The sequence below is a fragment of the Echeneis naucrates genome, chromosome 14 (assembly GCF_900963305.1).
Source record: "Echeneis naucrates chromosome 14, fEcheNa1.1, whole genome shotgun sequence".
NCBI lineage: Eukaryota > Metazoa > Chordata > Actinopteri > Carangiformes > Echeneidae > Echeneis > Echeneis naucrates.
The window spans coordinates 16,748,625-16,775,940 of record NC_042524.1 but is presented as its reverse complement, the minus strand read 5'-3'; the positions used below and the strand labels follow the sequence as shown (position 1 = coordinate 16,775,940).

At 39.4% G+C, this 27,316-nt stretch overlaps 1 protein-coding gene across 4 annotated transcripts in view; it reads left to right on the top strand.

Annotated features, from left to right (window-relative positions):
- The window catches only part of tspoap1 (TSPO associated protein 1), a 56,318-nt gene that overhangs the window by 5,755 nt on the left and 23,247 nt on the right, over positions 1 to 27,316 (top strand). For all 4 annotated transcript variants that reach the window (XM_029519246.1, XM_029519247.1, XM_029519245.1 and 1 more), the window contains exons 3-7: positions 16,796 to 16,903; positions 17,239 to 17,367; positions 18,577 to 18,753; positions 19,527 to 19,697; positions 25,676 to 25,843. In XM_029519246.1, the coding sequence (XP_029375106.1) occupies positions 16,796 to 16,903; positions 17,239 to 17,367; positions 18,577 to 18,753; positions 19,527 to 19,697; positions 25,676 to 25,843 (753 nt within the window). The remainder of the gene's footprint in view (positions 1 to 16,795; positions 16,904 to 17,238; positions 17,368 to 18,576; positions 18,754 to 19,526; positions 19,698 to 25,675; positions 25,844 to 27,316) is intronic.

Below are 27,316 nucleotides of genomic sequence, written 5' to 3'. Positions count from 1 at the left end.
CTATTCTATCCTACATAATTTAACAAACCGTCCTTCTTGGTTTATATTACTGCTGTGGATTGTTAAGTGGATTTATTAGGCTTCCTTGCTCATTTGATAGACCGGATCAGCTGGAGTACTTGTTAGTACCATCTGTAGTTGAAAGAAAGGCAGTAAAAGGAAATAAACCAGCATTGAGTCAATTTTATCTTTTGCAGCATCAGACATACTCTTTCTTTAGTGTCTGTTTTGTGTAGAGCATTTATCACCTTGTCAGATGTATTTTGTTTTAGTGGTGGGCAACTGCAGTAAAACATTGAAATTAGCCTGGGCAGGACACACTTGTTCCTCTGCCTACCTCCCACAGCCTCCCTGTGTTGCAGTGTGTACTGCCTCTTGAACAATCAATAGGCAGCCAACATCATTCCAGCGTCATCTCCATGGAAACCAGCGCTAGTCACGGTAATGATTGGGCCCCGTCTCAAAGGCAGCCTTTTTGTGATAGGGCGATTGAAGCAGTCCTCCCTACCCCCTCCTCTGGGCGACACTCGCTGTCTTACACACACATTTTTCCTTTCGTCCTCTTTCTTCACCTTTATGGCGCTGTAACCAAGACGGGATTTAGCAGCCCTGTCGAGTCTTATAGCATCTGGATGAAATGCTTTTTGACACAGCAGCAGGTCTGAGGACAGACTCGTAGCTCAAAAGTCATGCCACCCACATCTCTGCCTTTTATGAGAGAATGGAAACTGGAGTGTAGACCTGTTAGTTAAATCGCCCTCTCTCTTTTTTTTTTTTTTTTTTTTTTTTTTTTTTTTTTTTTGCATCGCACGTCTCGTCTTGTTTAATATTTTGGTTGGGCCTACATGCATTGTTTTACCGTTATGTAGGATAAGAATTGGAGCGGTATGTATTCATCAATTTCTGGACGAGTACCCATGAAAAATCTTCCTCAGACGACAGCGATAAGGCATGAACAAACTGGCTATGTCAACGTAGTGAGCGCGGCTCTAAATCGGAATGCTACTTGGACGTAAATACTAACAGCATGCTAAAGAATGCTATCAGGATGATAACATCCAGCCAATTACAGTGAGAAGCCAAGGTTGATAATGTGTAGTTTCCCATTGGAGCCGATTGCCCTCATTTTGGAAAACATCAGAGCAGTAGGAGGTATGTTACAACTCCTGGTTTATATATAACAGGCTTTTCCTAAGATATGGCACACTGATTCTTTAGTGCCATTTTTTTCATCTTAATTTCCCAGTGTACAGATGACTGTTTTTGGTTCATGGCAACCATCGAAAAAAATCTGTCCTTAGATTGATTTCAGATGCTTCACGTAAGCTATAAAAAAAACCCATTTATTTAAACTGTTGGAGAACGCAGGAAAGTGACATCTCTATTATTCTGAAGTCAATGTGACACAGCTGAACTGTGTTATTCTCCCCCAGCAAATGAAAAGCCCATGATGGCTCGGTCTTGGCTGGGCACCTCTTTTGGTCTTATTGATCCCATCTTCACATTTTGACTTTAGCTGAGAGTGATGTATGATTTGTGCACTCGGCCTGAGCAGCCTGAGTCTGCACCGGGACACGCAGATATGGAGAGCCGCGAAGAAGTTGACGCTCCTGCACGACAACAGCCTGTGTTTAGGAGGTCAGAAGAGCAAGTTAACATGCACCATGGGCTCTTGGACAAGGCACCCCCAACCAGAATTAATGTCACTTCAACATCCTTGTTAGGAAAGAGGCACCACTCTCTGTATGCAAACCTCAATGGGTTTGAAGTAGAAGAGAGACATAAGGTAAGTGTGGGACATTTTTGTCTTGTCTTCCACCATAATGCAAGATGGTTTGCATGATTTGTTGAGAGAATTACAATACATTGGAAACTATAATGTAATCCTTGGGTCTTCCCATTAGTTTTAAATATATAGAGCAAAGGCGTGCTAAAGCTGCAGTAGCAAATGTAAAGATCTAGTTGGATTATAATCATATTGGAATATGTGATGCCACACTGAACTTGTGGCATCCATGCAGCATGTTCAGTTGACACGTTATCTGGCAGGTATCATGCTGACCTATAATGACTTGGTCCCTAACGTTACACCACTGCCTATCCTGTTAGATCAGCATATCCACTTAATGATACCTAGTTGAAAATCAATAGCCACCCCACAAGGTTTTCCTCCAACTATTGGAAGGCCATATAGATCCTACAAGGAGAGACAATGAGTGAGGGAATTGCGAGAACAGTTTTTATTCCTCTAAACTATCAATAGGTACTGCTAGACTCTGAGGATCAACATATAAATGCAGCTGAATCAACATGGGCCATGTTGAATTGCCGTTCACTAAACCTGACACAATGTTTCCCTTTTTGAGACTTAGTCGTGCTAGTCTACTCTCGTTTGTATTTTAGTGTAGGATTGTTTTCTCTCAAACCTTAATTTAATGACTAAGTAGTTCATTTGATTTATACAACACATTGCTTGCAAGAAGTGCCAGCTGATAGTTATCAGCATTGTGGCTCAAATCTTTTCTGTAGCTGCTACTGCAGTAAAGGTAGTATAGCATGTTTAACCACCATATCTCTCTGAAACCCTCATTCTCTTCGCCTTTGTTCGATTATTTGAATGCATCTTGGGCTAAAACAGAATAAGCATCTACGAGCAACATTGCTTGCTGTCTTTCCAACCCCCATCACTTCTGTATCCAATCACCACAATCACTGTGTTGTAAAAACCCCTAATGAACTATTACCATACAACCTGGGAGGCGGACTGTAGCCACAGACATTAAGAGGGTGCTTTTAATGATGCATTAGACATGATTATTTAGCCAATTCAGACCAGTGGGGGCTGTCACTCTTGGATTTTTGCCTGTAATTACACCGTTTTTTTGTAGCAGGGATACCACAACCATTTGTTTTGTTGCTTTGTCACTAGTTCCACAAATTATTGATGACTGGACATATGTGTGTGGCTAGGGGCTTGTGTAGTGAAAACTGGGAGCCTGCTGTATGTGTGGGACTAAAATGCTAAAACCAATTGTTTAACAGGCAGTTTTAGGGTAAATACTTAATTTTCGAGTTAAAGGTAGATATTCAGTAGTGATGGTTAGGGTAAGGGGTTGGGAATGCATAATTTCAATGACCATAAACACAGGAAATCCAGAAGGTGTGTTAACATGACAGGATGTACTTTTGCAAGAATATAATGAATCAATGTTCTTTATAGGAAGAGCATACCATTGTTGAGGCTGAGTGGATAAATAAGGATGAAACTTAGAAAAAAAAAATTAATGTTTAGCAAAACCCCCACATGAAGTGGTAAGGTTAAAGATAGAATATCTAGACAGGAAGCATGTTTACTTTGTAGGTAATTTGAATTTCTATTATTCATTGTGGCTTTGCCCACAGATAGGGAAGCTATATTATGTATCCTCTTCTACATAAGGCTTTTAATATTTATGTTAGATTTGTGGTGGAAATAGACATCTACTCGTATAAATTCCTATGATAATGATGTTTTCTAAGTTAACTATGAATTTATGGCCTTTTTAGACAGAAGAGGCTGGTTAGGGGAGAAGTAGTGATTAACTGGTGACTGAGGTGGTTATTTTCACCAGTGCAATGTGCATTGGTCATGCACAAAGTAAAAAAAAAAAAAAAAAAAAAAGATTTGCATGCCAAACTTAAACACTGACTTTGACAACACACACAAGAAAATACAAGTGAAGTGCACCTGTTGTGATTGATCCAAAATAAGCCACGGCACTGGTGAGAAGATTTCAGATTTGCATGCAGCCACCCTACCATATTCTAGTAGCTACTGTTGCATCTGTCATTGGGAAAATTATAAAAAAAAATCATATTAGTCTTTGAGTGTAAATGTGTGAAGCTGTTGTGCCTGCCTTTGCGCTTCATGGAAGGAAGGCCCATGGAGGCTAATGAGTTTGTTCACTGTGTGGTCCTCTGTGATCCTTTTTAGCACCTGTCTGGATACCATATGGCTGCCTATCTAATGAGTGCTGCACTCACACATTGTGAGTTCCAAATGGAGCTATTATATATAGAGATAAACAGTATCACTTAACTGAATAGCGTTATTTACCTGATGACCCTGTATATACTCTGCCTGGGTTGCACACTTACAGCCAAAGCCGTTGTGGAGCTATGGTGAAACAGGCACAAGCTGAGATCCTTTGAAAGTGGTCTTTTTTTAGTATTGTGTTAGTATAAACGTGTCTGTTCCAGGTTTAGCTTCAACCTAGTTTTGTAAAAGGAAAGGTTCTAAATTATTCACATCATGAATGTTTATTCTGTGCAATGGCCAAGACTCTTGATCGTTTTACCTCACACGTTTTAATTCAGGCTACTGATGCATTCCTTAAGAATATCTGGTCTGTTCCTTTTTGGAGAATATGCAATCATGTTGTCCTTCCCTTATGTTACATTATAGACAGTTGCTGTTCATCACAGTTGATCCCAATGACGAGGGCATTTCTTGCATTGTAAAATAGCACAAACGTCTTTCTGTCCATTGTCAGCTATGCCTCTATGGCCTGTAAAGCTTTGTTACCTTTTTGCCAACATGCTATTTCCTTTGCTTTGGACATAAAACAATTACTGACACTTAGCTAAAATTTCCGTAGAGTACTTTCAAACCATTTAAAGCTCCTCTATAACAAGTACAGTCAGATTTCTAAAGTAAAGGCTAGTTTTGAAGGTGAGGTTTCCAAGTTGTTTGTTGATTGTGTGTTGTGTCCATGTAATGAAATTGTGGCTTGAGTTAAAATGCATTGTTCTTGTTTGTGTGAGCTCCCACAAACTAAAGGGGTGCTTTTCTGAAGACTCCGTCGTCCTTGAGACTGCAGTAGCTGTAGAAGTTTGGTAGTGTGGGTGATTTTTATTTTGCACCTGACAGGGCAGATCAAATAATTACACAAAAAGACAAAATGTACTTATCATTCAAAGTGAAATGCATCATCATTTAGCTGTGCAGAGGTATAGCTGAACAACTTTTCTTTGTCTGTTTCACTGGCTCAAGGTCTTATGAGTGACCTACTGCTAGTGTTGGGTGTTTGACGCACCGTCGCCAGCCCTACAGGTCACCACTGACCCAGTTTGTACCTGTGGGAGAGCAGAAAGTGGAGCAGTGTGTCTGATCTGAAAGTAAGATTTTACCAGAACTTGGCCTGAAAATATCACAAATCTCTGAGAGGATATGCTCTGCCATCTGGGTAGAGTGTTTGAATAATGAGTCAGACGTTCATTGTTCTTCTTCTCACGTAGCATGTGATGAACCAAGCATGCTCTGTGTCAGACAGATATGCATAATGTTGATTTGTGGCTTGATTAAAACAATTTACTGTTATAAGTAAGTATATAAGTATATTTTCTGATTTCTGTGATAATTTCTTTAAATCTGTATACAGTATTTCAATGAAGATATCAGGTGGGAAGATCGTTGAAGGATTTTGTTAAATAAATCCTCACCAATTGAGCTGAATAATAAAATGTAATAATCCAAATACTGTTTACTATCCCCATCACTTGATTTGTTGGTTAATACAGTTGTAGGGATTTGTTGTACGGTCTATTAGACATCAGACTCTGGAAAATATTAGGTTTCCATAGTCTAAGGTGACAGATATTTTTTCCTTGTCTGAATAGCATTGCCAGTTCAATTTAGAAGGAGATGAAACCGCTAAAAGCAGAAAATCTTCACACTGGCAATCTGCAGTCAGACTTTTTCCTTTGAATTTATTTGCTCCAATTCTTATTCAAGCTGTAAGTAAGCTCCTAGCCTAAGTTCTGGGTAGTTTCACTTTGAGAACATAAAACAAAGAAACATTAAAATTAAAAATGTGTTTAAAGAGTGTGTGTGTGTGTGTGTGTGTGTGTGTGTGTGTGTGTGTGTGTGTGTGTGTGTGTGTGTGTGTGTGTGTGTGCGTGTGTGCGCGTGTCCCCATGTCCATTTGGGCTTTTTTTTTTTTTTTTTTTTGGCTGCCTATGCTATGACTTGTAAATAATTAATAGCAGTGAGCGAGCACTCTCTGGAGTATTTGTTTGTACCCATGTCTAAGGCCAAATATCTGTGTCTGTCTGCTGTCTGTCTGTGACGTGGGGCAGATGTGTTCACTGTTGCATTCACTTCTAGTATGGGGTCGTGAACTTGGGGAACCACTTCCACACCAGTATGTTGGATGAACAGAGTAGGAGGACTGAGCAATTATGAAAAATATTCTTGAAAACATCATTTAGGACCTCTAACAATCTTACTCTTTTTCATGCTCATTGGGTTAATATTTTCTGCATTTCACTAGCTGTCCTTTTTTTTTAAAAAAAAAAAAAAAAAAAGGAACTACTTCATGTTCATTGACATTTCCCTGCCTCATTCAATCAACATTAGTTCACATAAACTGAGGCTATTGATAAGGATGACATGAGTGCAAACACCTTGCCTCAAGATTAGCTGCACTAACCATATTGTGTGAATCCCTTATCTACTGTATTCCTGATCTTCTTTGGCAAATGCTGCTGGACCTGTAGCTTGGGTTGTAGCTTGGCTGTAGAAGAATTGCAAAAACAATGATACAGACATCCACATCCCTTGTTGTTTGGGTCTCATCAATCAAGACTACTATACTGAATTTGAATGCAAACTTGACAGCATTCAAAGGTAAAACCACCATTCAAGTATAATACCACTGTTAAATATGAAGAGTATAAGAATAAAAAAAATGGCAATAAAGTAATCATTTGTTAGTCATACTCATCAATCATTTTTGATTTGAAGACACATGGTCAATCCTTCGGACTGGGCTGTATTCTGTAGGCATGTAGCCAGTCTGAGTTGCTGTGGCTGTGGTATAAAAAAAAAATGCTGTTGTGTTTACCTTTCCTGCATTCGCATTGGGAGTCCTCCAACAGGCTTTCCTGACAGACATTTCATTTACTCTTGGTACCAAAGTGCTGGAGATATTAAACCCGTGATTACCTGTGCTCGCTCTAACAATAGGAAATGCTTTCTGCCTGGAGGGGGTACATTAGATTCATTCTGTTGACCCACTGAACATCAAGGAAGGTCACTCTGGTCTTTCATTACTGAAGTGCCTCCATCAGGGCATTTATTGAGTGTGACTTGTAAAGCTTTGCGGTGGATCACCGTGGTAGTGCTTATTTAAATATTGCAAAATTAAAGTCCCAAGATTTATTGAGTGTCTAGACCCTCAGTTGTCTTCTCTAGACAGTTTATGTATGTGTATTTGTGTGAGAGAGATGGTGTGTGTGTGGGGCGGGGGGTTCTGTTATCTTCCCTATTGGGTGAGCCTACAACCAGGTTCTCTTACAGGGTGGTAAATTAGTTATTAGGTTTACTATAATGTTTGATTGAACCCATAGCATCACGTCCACGTTATGATTTAAGATGTCTGTTTTACTGTTGGATCATTCACACTGTTTCCTCGCTGCTTTTTTATTTTACAGTTTATGTTTTAATTATACAGGTCATAAATGATCAGCTAATCAGAGGAAATGTGGATGAAGATATTTGAAGAATTTAATGTGTTGAAGAGTAATATAGTGTAAACATGCTGTTCCTGGTGTAAAGTACAGTTCAATCAGTATTTTTGAACAATGAAGACAAATGCTCACATAATAACTAGCTGTAAATTAGACAAAATAAAATAGATCGAAATAATTTAAATAAATGTCTTGGCACAGGACTGTGGGCGCAGGTGAGGGGAGTTCCCAAGACTCAATAAATATTGTTGTCCATGGTAGAACCATGTAGGTTAATATTTCAGCCTTGTGTCACACAGCTCTGTGTGATGAGATGCTGGTGGAGTTTTTTTTTTTTTTTTTTTTTTTTCCCCCCTCCTTGGCAACATCAAGACTGACAACAGGGCCCTAGTTGGGCTGGTGGGATGATTTTATTTATTTATGTATTTATTTATTCATTCATTCAATTAATTTTAGAGACTTCCAATGCTGGCTCAGAGCACAGTGGCTTGGGGAGGTCAGCTCAGTGCATGAAATTAAATTGGTTACATGCTTTGGACTACATCTGTCATTTCACTCACTTTGAAAGTTTAACTAAGCTCCAGTTAACAAGAGCAGTTTGACCTTTTAATGCCAGTTTTTATTGGCTACTCTGCATGTGACTGTTATTGACAAAGTTGCAAAAGAACCAGTAAAGATGGTAAAATTAGTGCCCAAAGTATAAATTCAACAGTTCAATGTAAGCCAATTAGTCATTTGTCATTGCATTATAGTCAATCATACAATGAATCAGACTCTATTTCAATAGTACTTTTCATATAAACATTAATGGATTAAAGCTAAAGGTTAAAAGGTTGGGTCTCACGTTTGCTTTTAAAAAGTAGCAGCCCTTCCTCTGCTCTAAGGTCATCTGTGAGGCTGTTCCACAGACCATGGTAACATTTGAGTAAAAGAAAAAGGCAGCAATGAGAGGGGATGAGTTTATAAGCAACGCAGAACTGTGTGTAAGAGGACGAGGGAACACTTTAAGTCCTTCTAACTTGATGACTAATGTGGTTTAAAATGTTAATAGTAGGTTTGGTAAAGCCATAAGAGAGTGTGTGTGTGTGTGTGTGTGTGAGTGTGTGTGTGTGTGTGTGTGTGTGTGTGTGTTCTGTTGGACCACAAATTAAGCTGTTGCAGTTACAGTGGCGGGGGGTTGAGGGGCTTGTATGCATATGCAATTTTCTTTGACAAGATTAAGGGTTATCTTCTCTGGAGACTCTCAGGATTGAGTCTGTGGAGGGTCGAGGGAGAAACAAATCATTTGCTCAATCTTCTGTCTGTCTGAGCCTTCCTGCTGACCCTGCGCAAAGATGAATAATTTGACGCCTCTTCCTTCTTCTCATCTTTTGACTTGTAAAAAGCCAGATTTTCCCTGTGTGTCTAAGACTTTATTAAATGCTTGGAGGTTCAGGGGATTGAGACATTTTTACTTGTGGACTATGAGATGATGAGGCAGCCATGTTAGTATGGATTTTAATCACTGTGTGGTTAGCTAGGGTTGTAATGGCTTTGTGAAGGAGAGGGAGAGACAGTTCCAAGCCTCATTAGATACAAGATTTGAAAGCTGAGGGGATAAATTGTTTGTTACAGATGCTGAAACATACTGACCATGTCTTCCATGTAGATTTCTTGACTTGGATTAAGCATGAAATCTATACTGGCAGGACAGATGAATGAACTCATCGCTTGATGAGAACACATCATGACACATGGCTGTATCAGGGTTTCCAGAATCTTTCATTTCCACCTGGATGCATGCCTGGATGCAAACAGGACAGTTAACAACACATTTAGATTATGTGCTGAAGTGTATGCGCATCTCATATTCTAAGATATAGAAGGGAAATACACTCATATACTTTATTTTTTGCACAACGTAGAGGATATTTGTTTGACGTGTGGTGGAGGTAGACTGCTGGCTGCCTGTGGGGGAGTAAAAGGGTGTCTCGTGTTGGCTCTTTGTTCTCTAGCACTGAATGAAAGACCCCCTAATCTGTCACTGTCAGGTACCCCAGGGAGATGAGTCGTGATAAATACAGGAGGGGATTTGAGCGGACACTTAAGAGGGTTTGTTCATGACTTATATATGAGTATAGGGAGAGGGTGGCTGTTAATAAAACACCTCAGGCCAAAAACAGCTTTGTGTTTATTTCTGTGTAGATTTTTTAACACAGATATGTTTCTTTTTGTCTCTTTGTTAAAGACAGTTGTTTCTCTACCAATAAGAAACCCATGTTTCTCTTATAAATAATGTTGGTGTTGCTCCTTTGATCACAGTAATTAGAATTAAAATACATTCTAGCAAAAAGTGCTTGCAAAATGCATATAAATATGAAGAGGGGACAGTGCAGAGTAACACAATAAGATATGTAGGGGTTAATCAACAGATTATTTCTTCATCTTCTTCTAACATGTTCATGCCTTTAGAAAATGTTTGCTCGTGCAGCACTTCAGGAATTGTCAATAAAAAAAAAAAAGCACTGATCTAGGAAACAGAGAAAAGGAGGAGCATTGATTTGGCTCTTAATTGCAACACTTCACTGATATTGTCAAGTCAATTACTATTCAGTATAGCACGAGGGAAGCAATTCCCAGTTTTTGCTGCATATAGTTTTTTGTTCTTTTTTTTGTTCCTGTTTCTGGCCTCTGTTGGTAATTAAAACCTGTCCATGAGTCGTTTCTCCAGCCATGTAGTATTTGAGGATGGGGTCTGTGGGAGGAAGCCCTTCCCCTTCCATTATTGCCGACGGCAGACAAGTCCTGGATTAATTAAGGCACATTTCCAAATTCAGCAGACTGTCTCATTCATACTAATCCTCAGAGAGGCACTACTGAATAAAACTCGTCAGCAGGTTATGCATGGTTTATTTTACCACATTGAATACAGTTTATGAAAAGCTGGAGTAAATAATATAGCATGAATCATATTCAGCCTCACGTTTGAGAAACTCGCATATCTATATTTTGCCTTGTAAGGAGCTTTCTCCACTGGAATTGAAGCAGTTTACCAGTATTGGTTGCAGTAAAAACAATGATTATCCTAAACAGGGCCTGGTGATCTTCAACTGTGCAGTCAGCAGAGCTAACTACAGCAGTGAATCTAACTGTTGTTTATTCTAAGTGTTGTGCTTTTTTTCCATCTTGGCCCAGCCAGCAGGAAATTCTGTGCTGCAGCTCTGTGGGATGGCATAAGGACACTGGCAAACAAATACAACCTTGAGTAAATAATGATTTTCATAATTTTTTTAGTTCCAATACATAAGAGATATTATTAGTGATGTTTAATGATATATGGCTTTAGCATTACAATGAATATTGAATGGATTTATTTGTAATGCAGACTACGAAGATGGCAGATGCCAGCTTAGATACTGCTACATCCATTATAATGTCCCACGGAGTTAACAATGGCAAAGGCTGTGTTTGTGTGTTCCTATGTGCATGTCTGTGCCTTTCTCTTGCTGTCTCCTCAGAGGTTTACAGTGGCGAATTTCAAGCTGTCAGCTGAAAATGCTGGGAAAATCTGAACATTTGCTGATTTATAAAATTTTTATTGGCAGAGAAAAGTAAGGTTGTCTTATGTCAGAAATATAAGAAATTCCTACCACTGCAGCGCTTCGTACCCGACTTACTTTTTTTTACCAGCACTTCATGCATTTCTATTTCCTGCTGTTTTCATCCAAATACTAGTCAGTCCTGTAAACATATATTCTTCGCACTACAGAGGTGAATTCAGATTTTTTTTTTACAGCAGGTTGAAACTCTCAGGAGTTCATTTGGACAGCTTTCCCCTGATGATTGGGTGAATTGCATGAAACAAGTGTATGGGAGTATAAAACAATGTGAAGGTTAATTTACTTTTGGTTTTAACCAAAATAAACATATGAAACAGAGAGGAGTAAATCCCTCTACTGAATTCCCTCCCTCCCCTCATCCAGGCTTTGACAGCACCAGCACAGCAGTTACAAATATTGTTTTGGTTCAATAAATCTGTTTCTATCCCATCTGAAGCTTTAACCTCTCATATAGTTGATTCTTATTGGAACCAATTTAACAGATAAGACATTGCTTCAATCTGCCACTTTGGTTATGGTCCACCCAAACTGAATCAGTCTTCCCAACATTAAAGGACTGCCAATAAGATGCCAACAAAAAGGATGAATTCCAGAGTAGTCCAAAGACCTTTAAACTCATATAAGGTGTGTAAAAGGGAAACAAATCCAGATAATACTCACATCAGCCTGCGCTCATGCTCATCAGTGTTGTAGTAAAACTAATGGAGATTATTTATAACAAGTTAGTTTCTCTTAAAAATGATGGTTAGCTATGTGATGGTAGAGTTTGGCCTTCTGTGGCTGTACTTTGAGCCTTAAAGACCTTTTCAGAAGGTGAGCCTCCAAACACTGTGTCGATGTTTTAGATGTAGAGCTCTTCTCTAATAAATAACACCTGTCTGACAAGTTATTCTTTGGAAAATTTTAAAACTGATTACTAAAAAGCCCAAAGGCAGAAGAACCAAATAATAGTGTCATTGTGAAATAAAGAGACTTTTAAGTCATCCACAAATCAAGCTCTCACTAAATGGACTCTCTAAATGGATATAAATGGGCAATTTTGGCTGTGATCCGTTTGGGTAACCACGTCCTAATAGAAATTTGAAATGTATTTGTAATGAGTTTTGAAACCTTCTCAGATAGAATAATCTGCTTTTCCATTGACAGTGGATAAATTTTTCTCTGGCTTCATTAGCTAGGACAGCTTGAAGGTTGACAGGAAATGGGGGAGAGAAAGGGACTGAGTGGAGTATGACATGCAGCAAACAACACCAATTGGAACAGAAAAAGCATTGCTGACTGAGGACGTTTTAGCCTCCTGTTTATTGGCTGCTGCAATTTTTAAGTAAAATGCTAAAAAGATCACAGATACAGTGCATGTCAGTGTTTTGTTTACCTTGTAGTACCATGATATGGAAAGGCGTCAGTGTAGTGAGTATGGTGTGAATGTGTTTCTTATACTCAGCTTGTATCTACAATTAAAGCAGACATGCAAACAGGGCATACGGAGATGGCTCCATTAGACCCATCTGCCTTGCCCAAGGTCCAGGCTCTCCTGACAGACGTTTGTGTAGAGACCCCTGCCCTCCTTCAACTGTGTTACAGCTGCCTTGTTCTGTGAGCCAGGCCTATGATATGACCACTATGGCACTGCTGTGACAGAGGAGTGCTGGCTGAATGCTAATACACTGGCCTTGAGTAGACCTCAACACCTCTAGCCCTTTTCTGTGGCTGAAGCAGGAGCATGGTGGGTTTTAGTTTTAGAAGCCAGCATTACCTCATGCTAACTGAAAAGCCTCTGGTGTGTTTTCAGTATGATTCCCAGAGAACAATTAGAAGACATGGACAGGCGCCAAGATCATTAGAATCAGAATGGTGGCAGCGGAGGCTGAGTTTGTCTGGCTGGCCTTCTTCTTAGATGATTGATTGGGCCTTAGCATCCTTGTCCTTAGCGGAAGACTGGGACACTAGAACCAGCTGACTCGTCTAACTGATGGTAGGATCATTCCCAAGGACACAAAGGTTCACCTGAGAGCCTAGGCTACAGAACGTCTCTTTGAATCCTTAAATAATGGTTGCTAGTACAGCACCCTTTAATGTGTGGTAAAGCCATCAAACTCCAGGGTTATGTTTCTTCCAATAACATCAGCGCTTTCAGATAACTAACTACGATTGTTACAATTTCTGCTCTGGATAGTTAAAGTGGGTCATCACTTTAATGGCACTGGATGATGGAGAGGAGTGAATGGTCTCGCCTTTTCCCTGTATCTTAGAATGCTCCTCCCAAGTGTGCCGCTGCTGTTGCTGTTTTCTTGGCTACAGAGTGAAATCCCCTCTCCCTCAACTGCAGTCATTTTTGCTTTGCAGTACTTATCTTCCTCCTGTGTGCTATGCTAGTAACGTAAAGTCTAATATGGGACAATAAAAAACTGAGCTGAACAGAACTGAACTAGAAAAAGAGTGACGTGCCTTATTGTAAAGCAGTGGCAAGAATTTATGAAGTGAAGTAAGTTTTTTTGTTTTGTTTTTTTTTTTTTTTCAATTTGAATATGATTATATTTTCAGCAACCAAGTCCAAAGTGTTTTAGGGGATGTGTGGGGTTAGCGCAAATGAAGCCATACGTTTAACTGTGTTGAAGTGAGTGTGATTCATGTGTCTCAACTTAAAACAATTTTTTTGTCTCATTTGAACTGATAACTTTATGCTCTTTTTGACCAGCGCATCATCCCTTTCTCTGTGCACCCTAGGAGAATGTCTTGTGCTGTATTATAGGTGTGCGGGGGGGAGGGGGAGAGAGAGATATGGCTGTTAGTTAAATTCATGACGTGGTCATTTCTGGCCTTTTAGTTTCCTTCTTATTGAGAGTGCAGATATTATAGATGTGTGTGTATGTGTGCTGGCTTAGTTAAACTCATGACCTGGTCATTTCTGGCTATTAGTTTCCTTCCTCATGAGTGACAAGCATAGTCATATGGATGCTTCTATTTGTTCATGTTGTACACATAAAAGCACCATTGTTTTACAAAGTCACACCAACAGTCAGAGGCACTAATTTTTGCAGCATGAAGAATAAACAATTAGCTTGTCCTCATTTTACTTCAGGCAACTCATTTTATGTTCTTCATTATTTATTTTTTTAGTATTCAAAAACGAAAACAACTTTCCAAAGTTGCACAGGACACCTCAGTGTTTTGCTTTGTTTGTTTGTTTGTTTGTTTTTTTTAATGAATGAATGCTCTGTCACACTTACCATGGTGACAGGCACACTGTATTTTATGCGGTTGCTTTGCAATAAAAAGCCTTCCCCCCCCCCCCCCCAGTTTTACACTTTTGATTTGAGGCAGCAGCAGACAGTTGATCTATTCATTCTGGAAGCGCTTTACCCAGCAACAGTAAAGAGTGTGGCTGATATAACTGAAGATTCATGTATGTAATATGTATATAATTTAATTCCTTATGAATTAATCCAGCGTAGCATGGTTGGACACAGCCAGTAAAAATCACCGTAGGGAGAGATAATTACTCTGTGGAAATAAGTTTTCTGTCCATCTCAGAAAATCTGATAACTATCAGAAATGAGCTTTGACCTCAAGGTAATTATACAGATGCAACTTCATATCAGCTGATCTATTAGCTGCCTTAGCTTCGTTATTAAATGTTTGCCCCAAAATATGTTTTGGGGTTTTTTGTTGTTGTTGTTGTTGTTGGTCTTCTTTTGGACTTCTGTTGGACTTCTATCTGGGTTTTTTGCTGCATTTTTTTGCTTTTATTTTTATAGGGAAAGTGACAGAGAGACCGGAAAGTGGGGGATAAGTGAGAGCAATGACTTTCAGCAAAGGTCTGTTTTGTCTGTGTTTTATCTGGTACCAAGCTGTGCCCAATGAGTACACAAATTAACGGAGACTATACCTGCTGAGTGAACGCATCTAATGATTATGAAAGTTTTTAATGAATTGTGACAAATAGTAGTCCCATACCTTTGCTTTGAGTACAAGCAAATTTAGACAAATTTATTTACTGTACTGTTTAAATCTATCTTTTTAAATTTTATCTTCTTGGGATGGACATCTGTACGTATTTGTGCTGAATTTTTTTGTTTATTTATCGTTTCCACAGCAGATTGTGTGTTCATGATTTCATTGGAAATATTGTGTCTACTACTCTGTGCCCTGTACTTACCTTGAAACCATATGGTCTTCTTGGCACCAGTTTGTAACCCACAAACTAGATACCCAGACAGGATGTCCAGTGTTACCATCACAATAGCACTGAAAGATAAATACGCAAGCCTCAGCTGTGGGTTTTAGTAAACAGCTGGTCATTAGTTTTGACTTAGATGGCATGTACAGGAGCATTAAAACCCCTTCAGGGAGTTGCCAGGGCACCCATCACATGCTGTTACCAAGACAACATAATCTAACAACATGATGGTTACACTCGGTTTTTTACAGTCCATCGTGTCATTAGCCTGTTTAATATAACATTAGTCTTTGTGTTAATGTGGGAGAGAACTATTTCAGGTTAGTGATGAGGTCATAAAAGTATCATAGAGCCATACGGTAATGGAATATATCTGAAAAGGTATACTGCTGTTTCACACATGGAGCCGGCAGTGTGTAATCCTGCAGAGCGTGGTCCTTCATTGTCCTTTCTCTGTCTGTGGGTTTCACTGCAATTGCTGCCGGTAGGGACATCCAGACTGTTTCACACCAGTCAGACTGACCACAGGCATCACCAGGCAGTCTCACCTGTCTTAACAGTAATTGCTTTCTCATTATATGTAAACAGCCAAAGTCAGTGTAGGTGAGTGTTGACTCCAAGGACAAAGATTATCTGTCTGTCCATCTGCTCTCACAGCAACTATAAAATTCATGTGTGCCAGGTCCGCTCTCCACACTTCCCTCTGCGCCTCAGAGCTCAATTAAAACATCCCTAACACCGTGGCACTGAGGCCCTGTGGCATCACCATTTCCACGTTTCTTCCACATGGATAAGTGCCCATGACAGTGTTGATCACCACATTGATTATCTGCCACAGTGACTGCTGCTTTGTTCAGTTGACACAAAGAGCTCACAAGACAATGTGTTCATTAGTGCTCACTCACTATATAAAACTATATAAAACGTTATCATGGGTATTTATTTAATACACGACAACTGATTGCATACACCAGGTTTGGAAAGTATTCACAGAAAATATTTCAGTTCTCCTAGGTTATCGCCATAATTACATGTTGCGACACAATGAAATGTGTTGCACAACAACATGAAAGCCAAAGGAAAAAAATCGGCGTGAGAAGACCCACCTAAGTCAGTGTTCACTGCCTCCTCCTCCCTCCATAGTGTGATTTGAGAGCAGAGCTCTTTTTCCTCTTTTGCTGACTTAGTGTGGCATAATAGGTGTTCAGAGCCTATGGCAGACCGATTGAGTTGGTCTAATGAAAAGCCATTTCAGAGGGCTTTCATCTGTCAGCCACCATTAAGTAGTGCTATGTAAACACAGGCTGACAGCAGGCTGGGAGCTTTTCTATGACTGGCAGAGGGTGCATGATTTGAGCAATTCTGTGGATATAAAACATTGATTGATCGTTCATCTTTAAAAGAAAAAATAACACCAATGCCCTTTTTGTCCTGCTGTTTTCTTAAAAACAAAAACAAAAAACAGTGATGGTAATCTCTGCTTGTGTTTTTGCTGTATGTCCTTCAGAATGGCACTGACTACGGGTGCCTCCTTCGTCAGAACTCTGAACTCTTGCGAGCTCTTGATGAGCTGGAGAAGACTTGCACCACACTGAGGGAAGAGAATGGCCTGCTGGTAAGACTAAAAATAACAAACAGTGTTTGTCTTAACTGAAGGTTTTTTTGTAAAGTAGGGCAGACGAACAGACACACAACTGAGGAAGTATTGTTTCATTTAGGTGCCATAACTTTCTTTCTTCACAGCCAGTAGCTCATTTTATAAATAGATAACTGTTTTATTAGCTTGTTGGCCTTTTTCCAGGTATCTGGAGAAAGAACAATACAGGCAGATGATTTTAACTATTAATAAGCTCTTCTGAATAATTATTATTGTGTGACTTGGCATTGCTGGGTCAGCATTTGCTGCAGGCGATGTCGGATTATCAGAACATTTGTTTTCTGTATGTTTAGCGGAAGAGCAGTGCCCCAGAGACAGAGGAGAAGGTCAGGCGGTTGAGGAGGAAGAACACAGAGCTGGCTGTTCTTGCTAAGAGACTTGAAGAGAGAGCTCGAAAACTTCAGGAGGCCAACCTCAGAGTGGTACATCCAACCCCCCCAAAAAAACACACTTTGTCACAGTTAACTGCTTTACCCATTCACCTGTGCGTGACCCAAAATTCTGGGATTGACTCATTATCGAGCACCACCATTCAACTCAGTGAATTACCATAATGTTCAGTAATGAGTTGAATGGAATAGTTGAACATGTAATGAATGGGAGCCTTGTTGAAAATACCAGCATCCTCCTGATTAATGTAATGCATCACTACAATAGATACATGAACTCAGTTTTCAAGCACAAGTCCAGCAATGCTGTAAAACATGTGAAAAAAGTGAAGAAAGATCAAGGACATCATCCACCTTGTGAATTCAACATTTTATTCTCAAAGTCAGCATTTTAACGGCTCATGGGATGGCAGCACTACTGGATTGACATTTTTTTGTATTGCAGTTGTCTTGTTTTGGAAAAAAAAAATATTATTGGTTAGGTCTCATTTGTTCCTCTGCATAATAAAGAGCAAGTATAGATTTGGGTATACCTGGGTTAAACCTCTCATGTGAAGTCAGCAGCTTGTTAAGACAGCTAACCCAAACAGAGAAGGACCAAAGAGTTTAAGTGTGACAATTTACTGACAGCATGAAAAACAAAATTATACAGTACTCAGCAAAATGTTCATCTTTAATCCCTCACTACATTAATTTCTATGGTAGAAATCGCTGTGCAGCATTTCTGGGAATCCTTTTTAGATTTTTTTTTAACACCCAGAATATCACAGCATAGAGAAAATTATCTCTCCTCATCTTCTTCATCAGGTTGATGAATATCTCTGCCATCAATGCCATGATGATATTTAATATGATTGTATTTTATTATTATTGTATTTTAATGACAAGCTGAGGGATGCGCAATGTTTCTCTTTGAAGTCTGAAGTAGTATCTGTAGTACCTCAGGGTAGGGATTGTAAAAGGAGCTCCAACCTGTCAGTCTGCCCAAAGTGCCACAGTCGCAGTTGTGTAGCAAACATTTCAAGGGCCACCTATCTGTGTCCTGCTGCTTCGATCACTGGCAGCTGTGTGTTGGCTGTACACCTGCTGCTCCACCCCCATCCCATCGTCTGTTTCCCACAGAAGTGCAAGGACTGTGCAATGCACTTCCGCTGAAAGCACAACAAAACATATCTTTCATAAACCATTTTGATTGTTTTACTATTTGTAGTTGAAGTGACTTGAAGTGACCTATCTATGCAGGTGAATTCCCCGTCTCTGATGAGACCTGGTTCAGTGGAACAGTACAAGAGGGCGTTTGCTCGTCAGCGAGCTCGTGACCTCGCCCAGCATGCTGATGCACTGTTGTGTAAGGACAAAGAGATTGCTGCTCTTCAGCAGGAGTGCAGAGATCTGGAGGCAAGGCTGGGCACCTCTAAGGTACTCATGACTCGATTCTGCAGGAACTGGTTTTCTTACCCAATAGAAAGACAGATTCTGTTCAGACCACTGCTCCTCTCAACATAAGTGCCACAAGCTCGCTCTCTGCTGGACGATACCAGCACTACTCATCCTGACTCCCACCTAAGCCTGTATTACAAAGGCTGCGTGACTGCTGATTGCTAGATGACAGTGCAGGAACAGACTGCCTTTCTGAGTGCCTGTTTTTAATTATTGGTCTGGTGATATAACAGCTGATGCTCTATGTGAACATCTGCCGTTTTTAATAATCAAGGGTCTTACACTGTAAGCTGTATCGATCTAGGCAGAATGTCCTTCTTCAAGTCATTTTCACTATGTAATGAGACAAGCAGCACAGATCACTTCAAACAAAATGAATTTAAATACAATTTAAATATATTGTCCACATTTCCATGAAACCAGAATGGTGTTATTTTTTCTTTAATTACACAGTATTTCTTCTACTTTTTATCTGCTTTTCGACTCTTGTGCTGACAACAAGCTTACAACTGTATTTGCGAAACATTGGATTGGCTTTTACTACTGTAAAATCAGTTCTTAGCTTGGAAAAATAAATAAAATTATTAGATATGAGCTGAATCGATTGGCACAGTTTGAACAGATCCGGTTCCTGATAAATAAATCCATCCCGTAGTTTGAAGGGGGGGGGGGGGCGCTTGTCCTCATGGCTCTGACCATGGGGTGGGTGGCTATGGACTCTGGCTTACTTGGGTGTGTTTTTGTTGGTGCAGAGCTCCTCTGTTCCTGCTGGCAGAGTGGAATTTGAGAAGCTTCTCAGGGAGTCTCAGAGGGAGGTGCTGCGGCTCCAGAGGCAGCTGTCTGTCACATCATCCACACAGCAGCACGGCCACAGTCCCAACCCCACTGGCCTAGTGAAGAGCTGGGAAACTGTGCAGGAGAAGGTAAATTCATCTCCTTTATGTCAGAGCACAGCAGAGCATGCCTCTACACTGACCTCTGTTGGTCTGAAGTGACTTTAATAAGTGACCTATGTCCAGTCAAACTGTTATCATAACTAGTGTAATTTTAGTTGTGAGCTCGAAAAAAGTAATGACTCAACAAAATTCAGCAAAGTTGCTCTGTAGTGACAATCCTCGCAGCAGAGAGCGAGCAAAGTTGCTATGTAGTGACAATCCTTTTTGTTCAAAATAAACTCAAAATGATCCACACATTGTAACCAAAATCAGTGCAATAGTGTTGCACATTGCACTGTTGGACTTTGTGAAAACCTGCAGTGTGATAATTTCACTTTTAGTTGAATCGTGACATATTACATATATGTCATGTATGTAACATCAAATGAGCACAGACTGGATCCTGTATTTACATCCTGTATTACCATCAATTCCAGTGGTGCTCCTGTTAGAACGGGATTATGCAATATTTGGTGCTGTAATTTTTTTTCTGAAACCTAGTTTATGTTTATGTTGGCATCGTTCCTGTTTTGCAGTATTATATAATGACTTGTCGGTGGACCCAACTAATCTGCCACAAGCCATAATGAGATGATTCCCTATCTTGAACTTGGGCCTGATCAAAGATACCAGTCACACACTCCAATCCTCTCCGCATACATCGCTGATCTCTGCTTTTATTCAGTTCTTAGAAACAGTTTTTCACAGGTGAGGTGATGCTCCCAGATATAAATCACAGGAAACAATATTTAAGTTACTCGAATTCAGTCTCATAAATATGATTAATTGCAAAATGCAGCATTGGTTTTATTTATAATTTAACATTTTTATTAAGTTACATCAGTGAATATCTGTAATATTTCACTGATCTGTTTTGAAAAGTTACATTTTAAGGGTACATTTATTTTATTCATTTAAACATTGTTTTTTTGTTGTTGTGTTTCTTTTTATTCGCCACTGTCTGTGAAGTAGAATAAATTCATCTGCCTGTGAATCTCAAATGAAAATGCCGATTGTGGTAATCTCTCGTTTGTGGGACGCACACACGCACTCACAGTGACACGCGCACACCCAGAAAGGGGCCATGTTGTGTGAACTCTAATCCCCTCTAACAACAGAATGGTACAGTCCAGTAATCCGCTCTCTGTTGCTGTGGCAGCGGTGAGAGGGTTTTGGGTGGTAGGTAAGACTCTAGCGGCACTAAAGACTTTTCTATCTCGCCCTGCTCTGGATAACTAGCAGGCCAAGGGACGCCTTGACGTTGCCACAGATCACACAAAGGGGGTAGGTCATCTTATGGAGTTTTGTTGTCTGTCTGTGTATAGAACTCAGTGGTCCATGATAGCTATCCTTGGCTAACCTTATATGCGTCTGCTTGGATGTGAGACTGTAGCTGTGCAGCATTTAAAGTTGGGACTTAACGCTGAAAACTAATCAGCGTTATGACGAATTTGGGGTGAGAGAAATTGGCTCAAGGCAGCAGCTCTTGCATTTGTATCACATATTGAAACTACCATCTAATTCTGAAAGATTATTGTTATTTTTACATGCCCTGTTTCAGTGCTACAATATGACACGTAGCTAATGGGATTTTTCATTTCAGCCTTATAGCTGTTCTTTTAATATATCTGAAGGTGAATTCTCTGATTAAATCCCAACCTTGCAAATGACAAGTGTGCCACTTTTTGCAAAATTAAAAGGTGGGCATGCATGAGGCCTAGTCAAGGACAGCCTGTCAGAAACCTGGTTTTGTAACAGTAATATTTTGGAGCTTCCAGATGTAGAATTTAGCTGAACCGAATTAGTGGCAGGGTGGTAAAGCATTTGATTGATGGACATCGATGTGCTCCGTATTAAAAAGAAAATCAACGGCCAGGCCAATCCATTAAGGTGCTTTTAAAAGAAGTGATCCAGTTACCCGTTTCAGTAGTCTGCAGGGATTACACCAATGTGCTTATGGCATTCAGGGCCTGCTGAATGGGATCTGACCCTGCTTTAGTACGCATGGGCCCAGGGTGTACTTGATCCTTTAGCAAACATGGACCACATTGGTGTGAAATGTTCGCAGTGGCACCTCACTGTGTGAAGCAGGCAACAAAGTAGAGGTGAGCTGCTGGTCCCACGACGGGCACTGGCACCTGCTGTGGCCTCACACTAAAGACAGACTTTTCTTCATTGGGCAGTCTATAATGATTTATATGACTGTCTTAAAATTAAATTCACCAAAATATAATTTTATTTACAGTCTCCATGACTTTCATTATTATCTTTATATGTGTCCTGAGTTCTCTCACACCCCCTCAATTTCATTCAGACTGGCATGTTTGTTGCTGGGACCGAGAAACCAACAATGACATTGAGCTCATTCTTGTCAGGACTACAAATTTCTTGATAAAATTGTTTTTGTTTTTGTTATTTTTTATTTTGGTTTGTTTTTTCCTCACCCAAAAGACTTTCAGTTCCTAAAGTGTACATCAGTAGTAGGAGACAGTTGTTCTTGTCAGTTATACCTAAGAAATTGATAAAAAACAAACTACAGCAAGAATAGTTAGGAATCTTCTCTCTGTTGGCCTGACTTTGAGTTCAGTGCTTTATTAAACAGATATAAAGAATAAAATGGTTGCTCAGCTTAAACTGGTACAGCTTAACTTATGCATTTTATATTAATATGTGTTATTTGTAAAGGATTGCCATATATTAATTGCCATATTGAGTTATTACATATGCAATATATTTGAACTCAGCTGTACAGCCATAAAGGCCCCTTCTTATCAATTATCAATTATAAGTTTGACACTTCATGTGGCTTAATGGTCACAGTAAATTTGTCTGCACTCTCTAAGTATGTTGGAATGTGTAGGTTCAGCTGACTGAGCAGAACTGTCAATATATTATAATGAACTCTGATCCGGAACTTTGGATGATGATTAGTATTTATTGAAAGACCATCACAATAAATGAGGAATTCTCTGTCACTGTTACTATAGCATTACATTGAAAAATGTTCGGCTACTGATATCATTTCAAAGTCAAAAGCCAGATGTGCACTCATTTTATAAGGCCTCAAAAAACAAACCAAACAGCTACTGTCTCTATCCTTCCCTCTTAAAGAAACTTTATCAGTTTTATTCACATGTTCTTCAGAAAGCTCAAGGTTTATCTGAATGCTTGAATTGCTAGTTTTTGATAGATGGTAATTATTCATTTAAAAACACTGATGTACTGTTTGTGACAAGGCTAATGCAATTGTCCACGGATGGTTTTGCTGTTCAGTTTTTATAACTTTGATATTATTATAAAAACAAAATTGTCAAGTCATGAAGTTAGGTAATCCATAGGGGAATGGCATCCTATTACAATCATGCTTTGACAAGATTCACTCCTGTCACTCAAGTCATTAAAGATAATTACAGGTGTTTGGTAGCAGGTTTGAACACATGATGATGACCCATGATTTCTTCATTGATCATTACACAATTTGCTAAATGGTCCTTTGTGCATTTTGCACAAGATATTTGAATTTGAGCATAACAAATTTATTTATTTTCATAAATATAGACTGCACTATAACCAAGAGAAATCGCTAACATTCACAGCTTGTTGGGTTACACTAAGTTTTGATAGGTTAGTGTGTTGGCACATAAACCACTGAAATGATTCATAATAACCTAAGCCTTGGTCTAATGCTCTCTATGACAGTCCCTTTATTCCTCATAACATTGTATAAATGAGGCATTATGTAATATGCCCCTTCTGTGCTCATTCGTCAAAACCATGACAGAATTATATCACGTCGCCTGAACCCTGATCATATTTGCTTTGAACTTGTCATTGTATTATCACTGGCATGTTAGTGCCAATAAAAAAAATCTAACCCAACAGATCAGCATAATGCCATGAGAGTTTCAGGTGAAATTCATGCAAAGGAGTTAAAGAAAGGAAAAGACCTGCAGTAGCTGTGAGATAGTGATTTAAAAAAAAAAAAAAAAGAAAATAGGATGGAGTTTGTTGTCTGTACTTTGCTAATCTGTCACTCCCACTTTGCTTTATTGTCGCCAGACTATAACAAACTCCATGCACTATCCACAACCTAGTGGATAGGTATGTAGAGCTACAGCCTGAGTAGCACAAGAAGAACAACTGGTTTGACCAGGACTGACAAGTACAATGAGGGGAACTTTGCCGGGATGCAAGGATCAGGCGGTCTGTGCTTGTGGTTGATGTGAGAGGATCTTTAATATAACCAAAAGGGATCAGGAAGAGGAAAATCCCCAGATTCCACATTGAAGGGCCCCATTCCTGTGTGCTGTTTTTGTACAGGGGCCAATGGATTTAGTGCCTCCTGCTGCCCTTCCGTCACCACTAGTAACACCATCAGGTTTCCTATCCAAGCAATAAATCAGGGATAGCCTTGCTTAACTTCACAAACATACAATCATGCTGAGCAGTCACAATAAGTTACCTCTACGTTGAGGTCCTCTGTTAGGTGTGCTCTTGAACATGCTACATAATAACAACAAAGATTCACCCTCCATGATGCAAACTACTAAACTTATGAAAGAAAATCAAGCTTACATTGAGCATCTGCACCTTTTTATCTAAATGCAGCCATCACACAGATGACAAAATTGAATTATGCAGGCAAAGTGAGTGTTTAGTGAAATTTAGTTTTAAATAATATTAATGAGAATCAGCTTGACAAAGCAAATGGTTGTTATAGAAACCCGTCTCTCTTTCTTGCACTGTCCCCAGTCTTGTTTCTTCAATTCAGTTTCTTATTGGATCCAAAGTTGGAATACATTCTCCAAAGTATGTTTTCATTCTAGTGTAAAAAGTAAAATCTTATGAAGTTGAAGAAGTGATTAATTTTACTTTTCCACTTCAACACCATAAATGAAGACTTACTTTCTCATCCATTGAGTGTGTGAAGGAGGCAAACTGATTTTTTTATGATGAAGAAATATATAACAGAAAATAAAATAATACATACAAAGATATCTATGGTGCCACAGCATCCCAAGCTTGTTCATTTATTTAGTATTTTACATCAATGTTCTGATAGTGAACAATCAAATCTGTTAAAATTACAGAATTTAAGTATTTAAGTATTTAACAGACATTCCATTTTTTAGTTGTTTTTTTTTTTTTTTGTTTGTTTTTTTATAGTTTCTTTCATGCTGTTATCTTTGTGCAAACATTCCTGTTGATCTGGAGCATAATGCATAAATGTGCTTTATATAGGGCCCTTTGCAGGCTAAGCTGTAAAAAGAAGTTTTCAAGACAGCATATGTGTTTCTCCATGCCGACGATCCCAGTGGAAACAGGTCTACAGTGATGGGCCTTTCAGTGACTAACAATACAAAGTAGAGTGTTACGGAGAGATCCCCTATGCAGCACGTGACAGAGTGCCTTTGATCCTGTTACTGGGTCATGGCCTTGGCTGCACTAGCACAGTTATATTCTGAGTGTAAGAAGGCTTGCTCTAAAATTAGATACTGATTCCCAACTCTTAACCCCTAACCAATGTCAGGTTGTTTCCCACCTGAATACAAATTTGACAAATCATCAAATCAACATGAAAATGTAGCTGTAACTTTTTTTTTTTTTTTTTTTTGGGAAGCAGTCCATGAAGCATTCAAATCATTGCATGCACCCTAATTAGAAAGGACAAGGTTCCAGCTAATGAGTTTCAGTCATGTTACAGGCTAGAGGGATTCCCCCTGGATTATTCATTGATTGTAGTTGGACCACTGAAAATGAGGCTTGAGGGATTAGCACCCTCCCTCACAGCAGGGGGTGTAATGTTAATGTGTTAGTGACAGACGTTTGCTCCTTTCTCACCAGTTGGTGAAGTTTTTAGTGTCACAACAGAATCTTTTTGGTGCAACACCTTTGATGTTGGTGTTTCAAGATCGCATCTGTAAATGTGAACTGACTGACCGGATGACTCTTTCTGTCTCTGCCAGGTTGTGGAGGAAACCCCGAGTGTGGCATTAAATGAAGCTCCATCTAGGTGTGAAAAGACTCCCGGAGAGGAGGAGGAGTCGGGGCACCAAGTGAAGCCCTCGTTGGGGCTCAGCCCGACCCCCTCCTATCAGGAGGACCACACAGAGGAGCAGCGCCTACAGTTTCTGGTGAGAGCATCCCTAATACTAACCAAACTAAGAGGTTTATTAAATGGCATTCAAAGGAGCCCTTTCTTCCAAACAGTAATTAATTATTTTCTGCTTATTGCAGGGACAGTGCCTTGTTATAAATTGTGTATTTCCATGTTTCCATCACTGAAGATGTAATTTCAGTGCTGTGACTAAGCTGACTGCCACTGAAGGAAAAACTCGGGTTAGATTTGTTATGTAATGCTGGAATTATTTTGATCTTGGCTCTTGGAAACAGAAGAGTGGCACACTGGCCTTGCTGATTCTCATAATGGTAAAATTGGTTGTGTGTTTTAAATAGGCAATTGTGCCTCTCAGCTCTGTGTTCAGGATGGAAAATGGCGATTCTACACATTATTAGCTGTTGTTTTCCTTTTAGTTAGATTTTATCATGATGTTCTACTTTATCACCTGTCGATGACTTGCAATATTACAAGATTGGATTATCTGACACAACAGTGTCAATGTCAGACTGTACGTCGATATTGTTCTATGTATTTAGCTCACTAAAACAGAAAGCTAAGTCATCTAATTGGCTCAGCATCTGGGTGTCAATATTTTGTGATGATTCTGTGCTGTGTCTATAAGGATCACATCTGTACTACTCTTTCTGCTGTTGAATATGTAAGTAACATTTGGAAACGTTGATAGTGCACTTTTGTGCTGATGTACCACAGTATTTTGAAGAAATGTGCTTTTAAGTTCTTTTCTCTGAGATGGACATAGTTTCATTAAGTGTGCAGATTCTGACTTAATTAAAGCTGCAGACCAAATGAGGGGAATGTTTTTGCTTGTTTGTTTGTTTTTAGCTCATGCTAGAGCATGATTTAATTATGGGGAAAAGTCCTTCAGCTGATTTAACACTGAGGTTCCCAACAAACTAACTTAGCTCAGATGGCACACAGCTAACCATTAAATGGATTCATTGAAGTTTATGGCCATGGTAAATTGAAACTATTAACATTGACAAAGACCTGATTCATGCTACACCTATCATCAATTTCATGATGAGCATGTAGGCATACTGATTTTAGCCTTGGGGCAAAGCCCCAAAAAGCCTATTTTAAGTACAGCCTATTAGAACCTACTTGCATCACTGTTCATATCCCAGTCCAGATAAGAACCTAGAATTCAGAGATACTGAATATATCACCTGCATGCTCATTGCTCTGGTTTAACCACAGCTCTATGAAAAGTTCTAGTGAAAATAGCCTATCTGTATTATTTAGGCTGAATCAAAAAACATTGGTAGTGAAGAAACCAAGTGATTGGCAGCTCTATGTGAATCTAAGCAGACACGTAATGTCACATACAATCAGACAGATTTAGCACATGGAAAACTGGTTATTCCAAAATGGGAAAATAATCCAAAAAATGTGTTCAGTGCAAGCAGATATGGTAGTTAATTTCTCTGTAGTTGCTCCAGAGTTTACAGAGACAGAAGAGCATTTT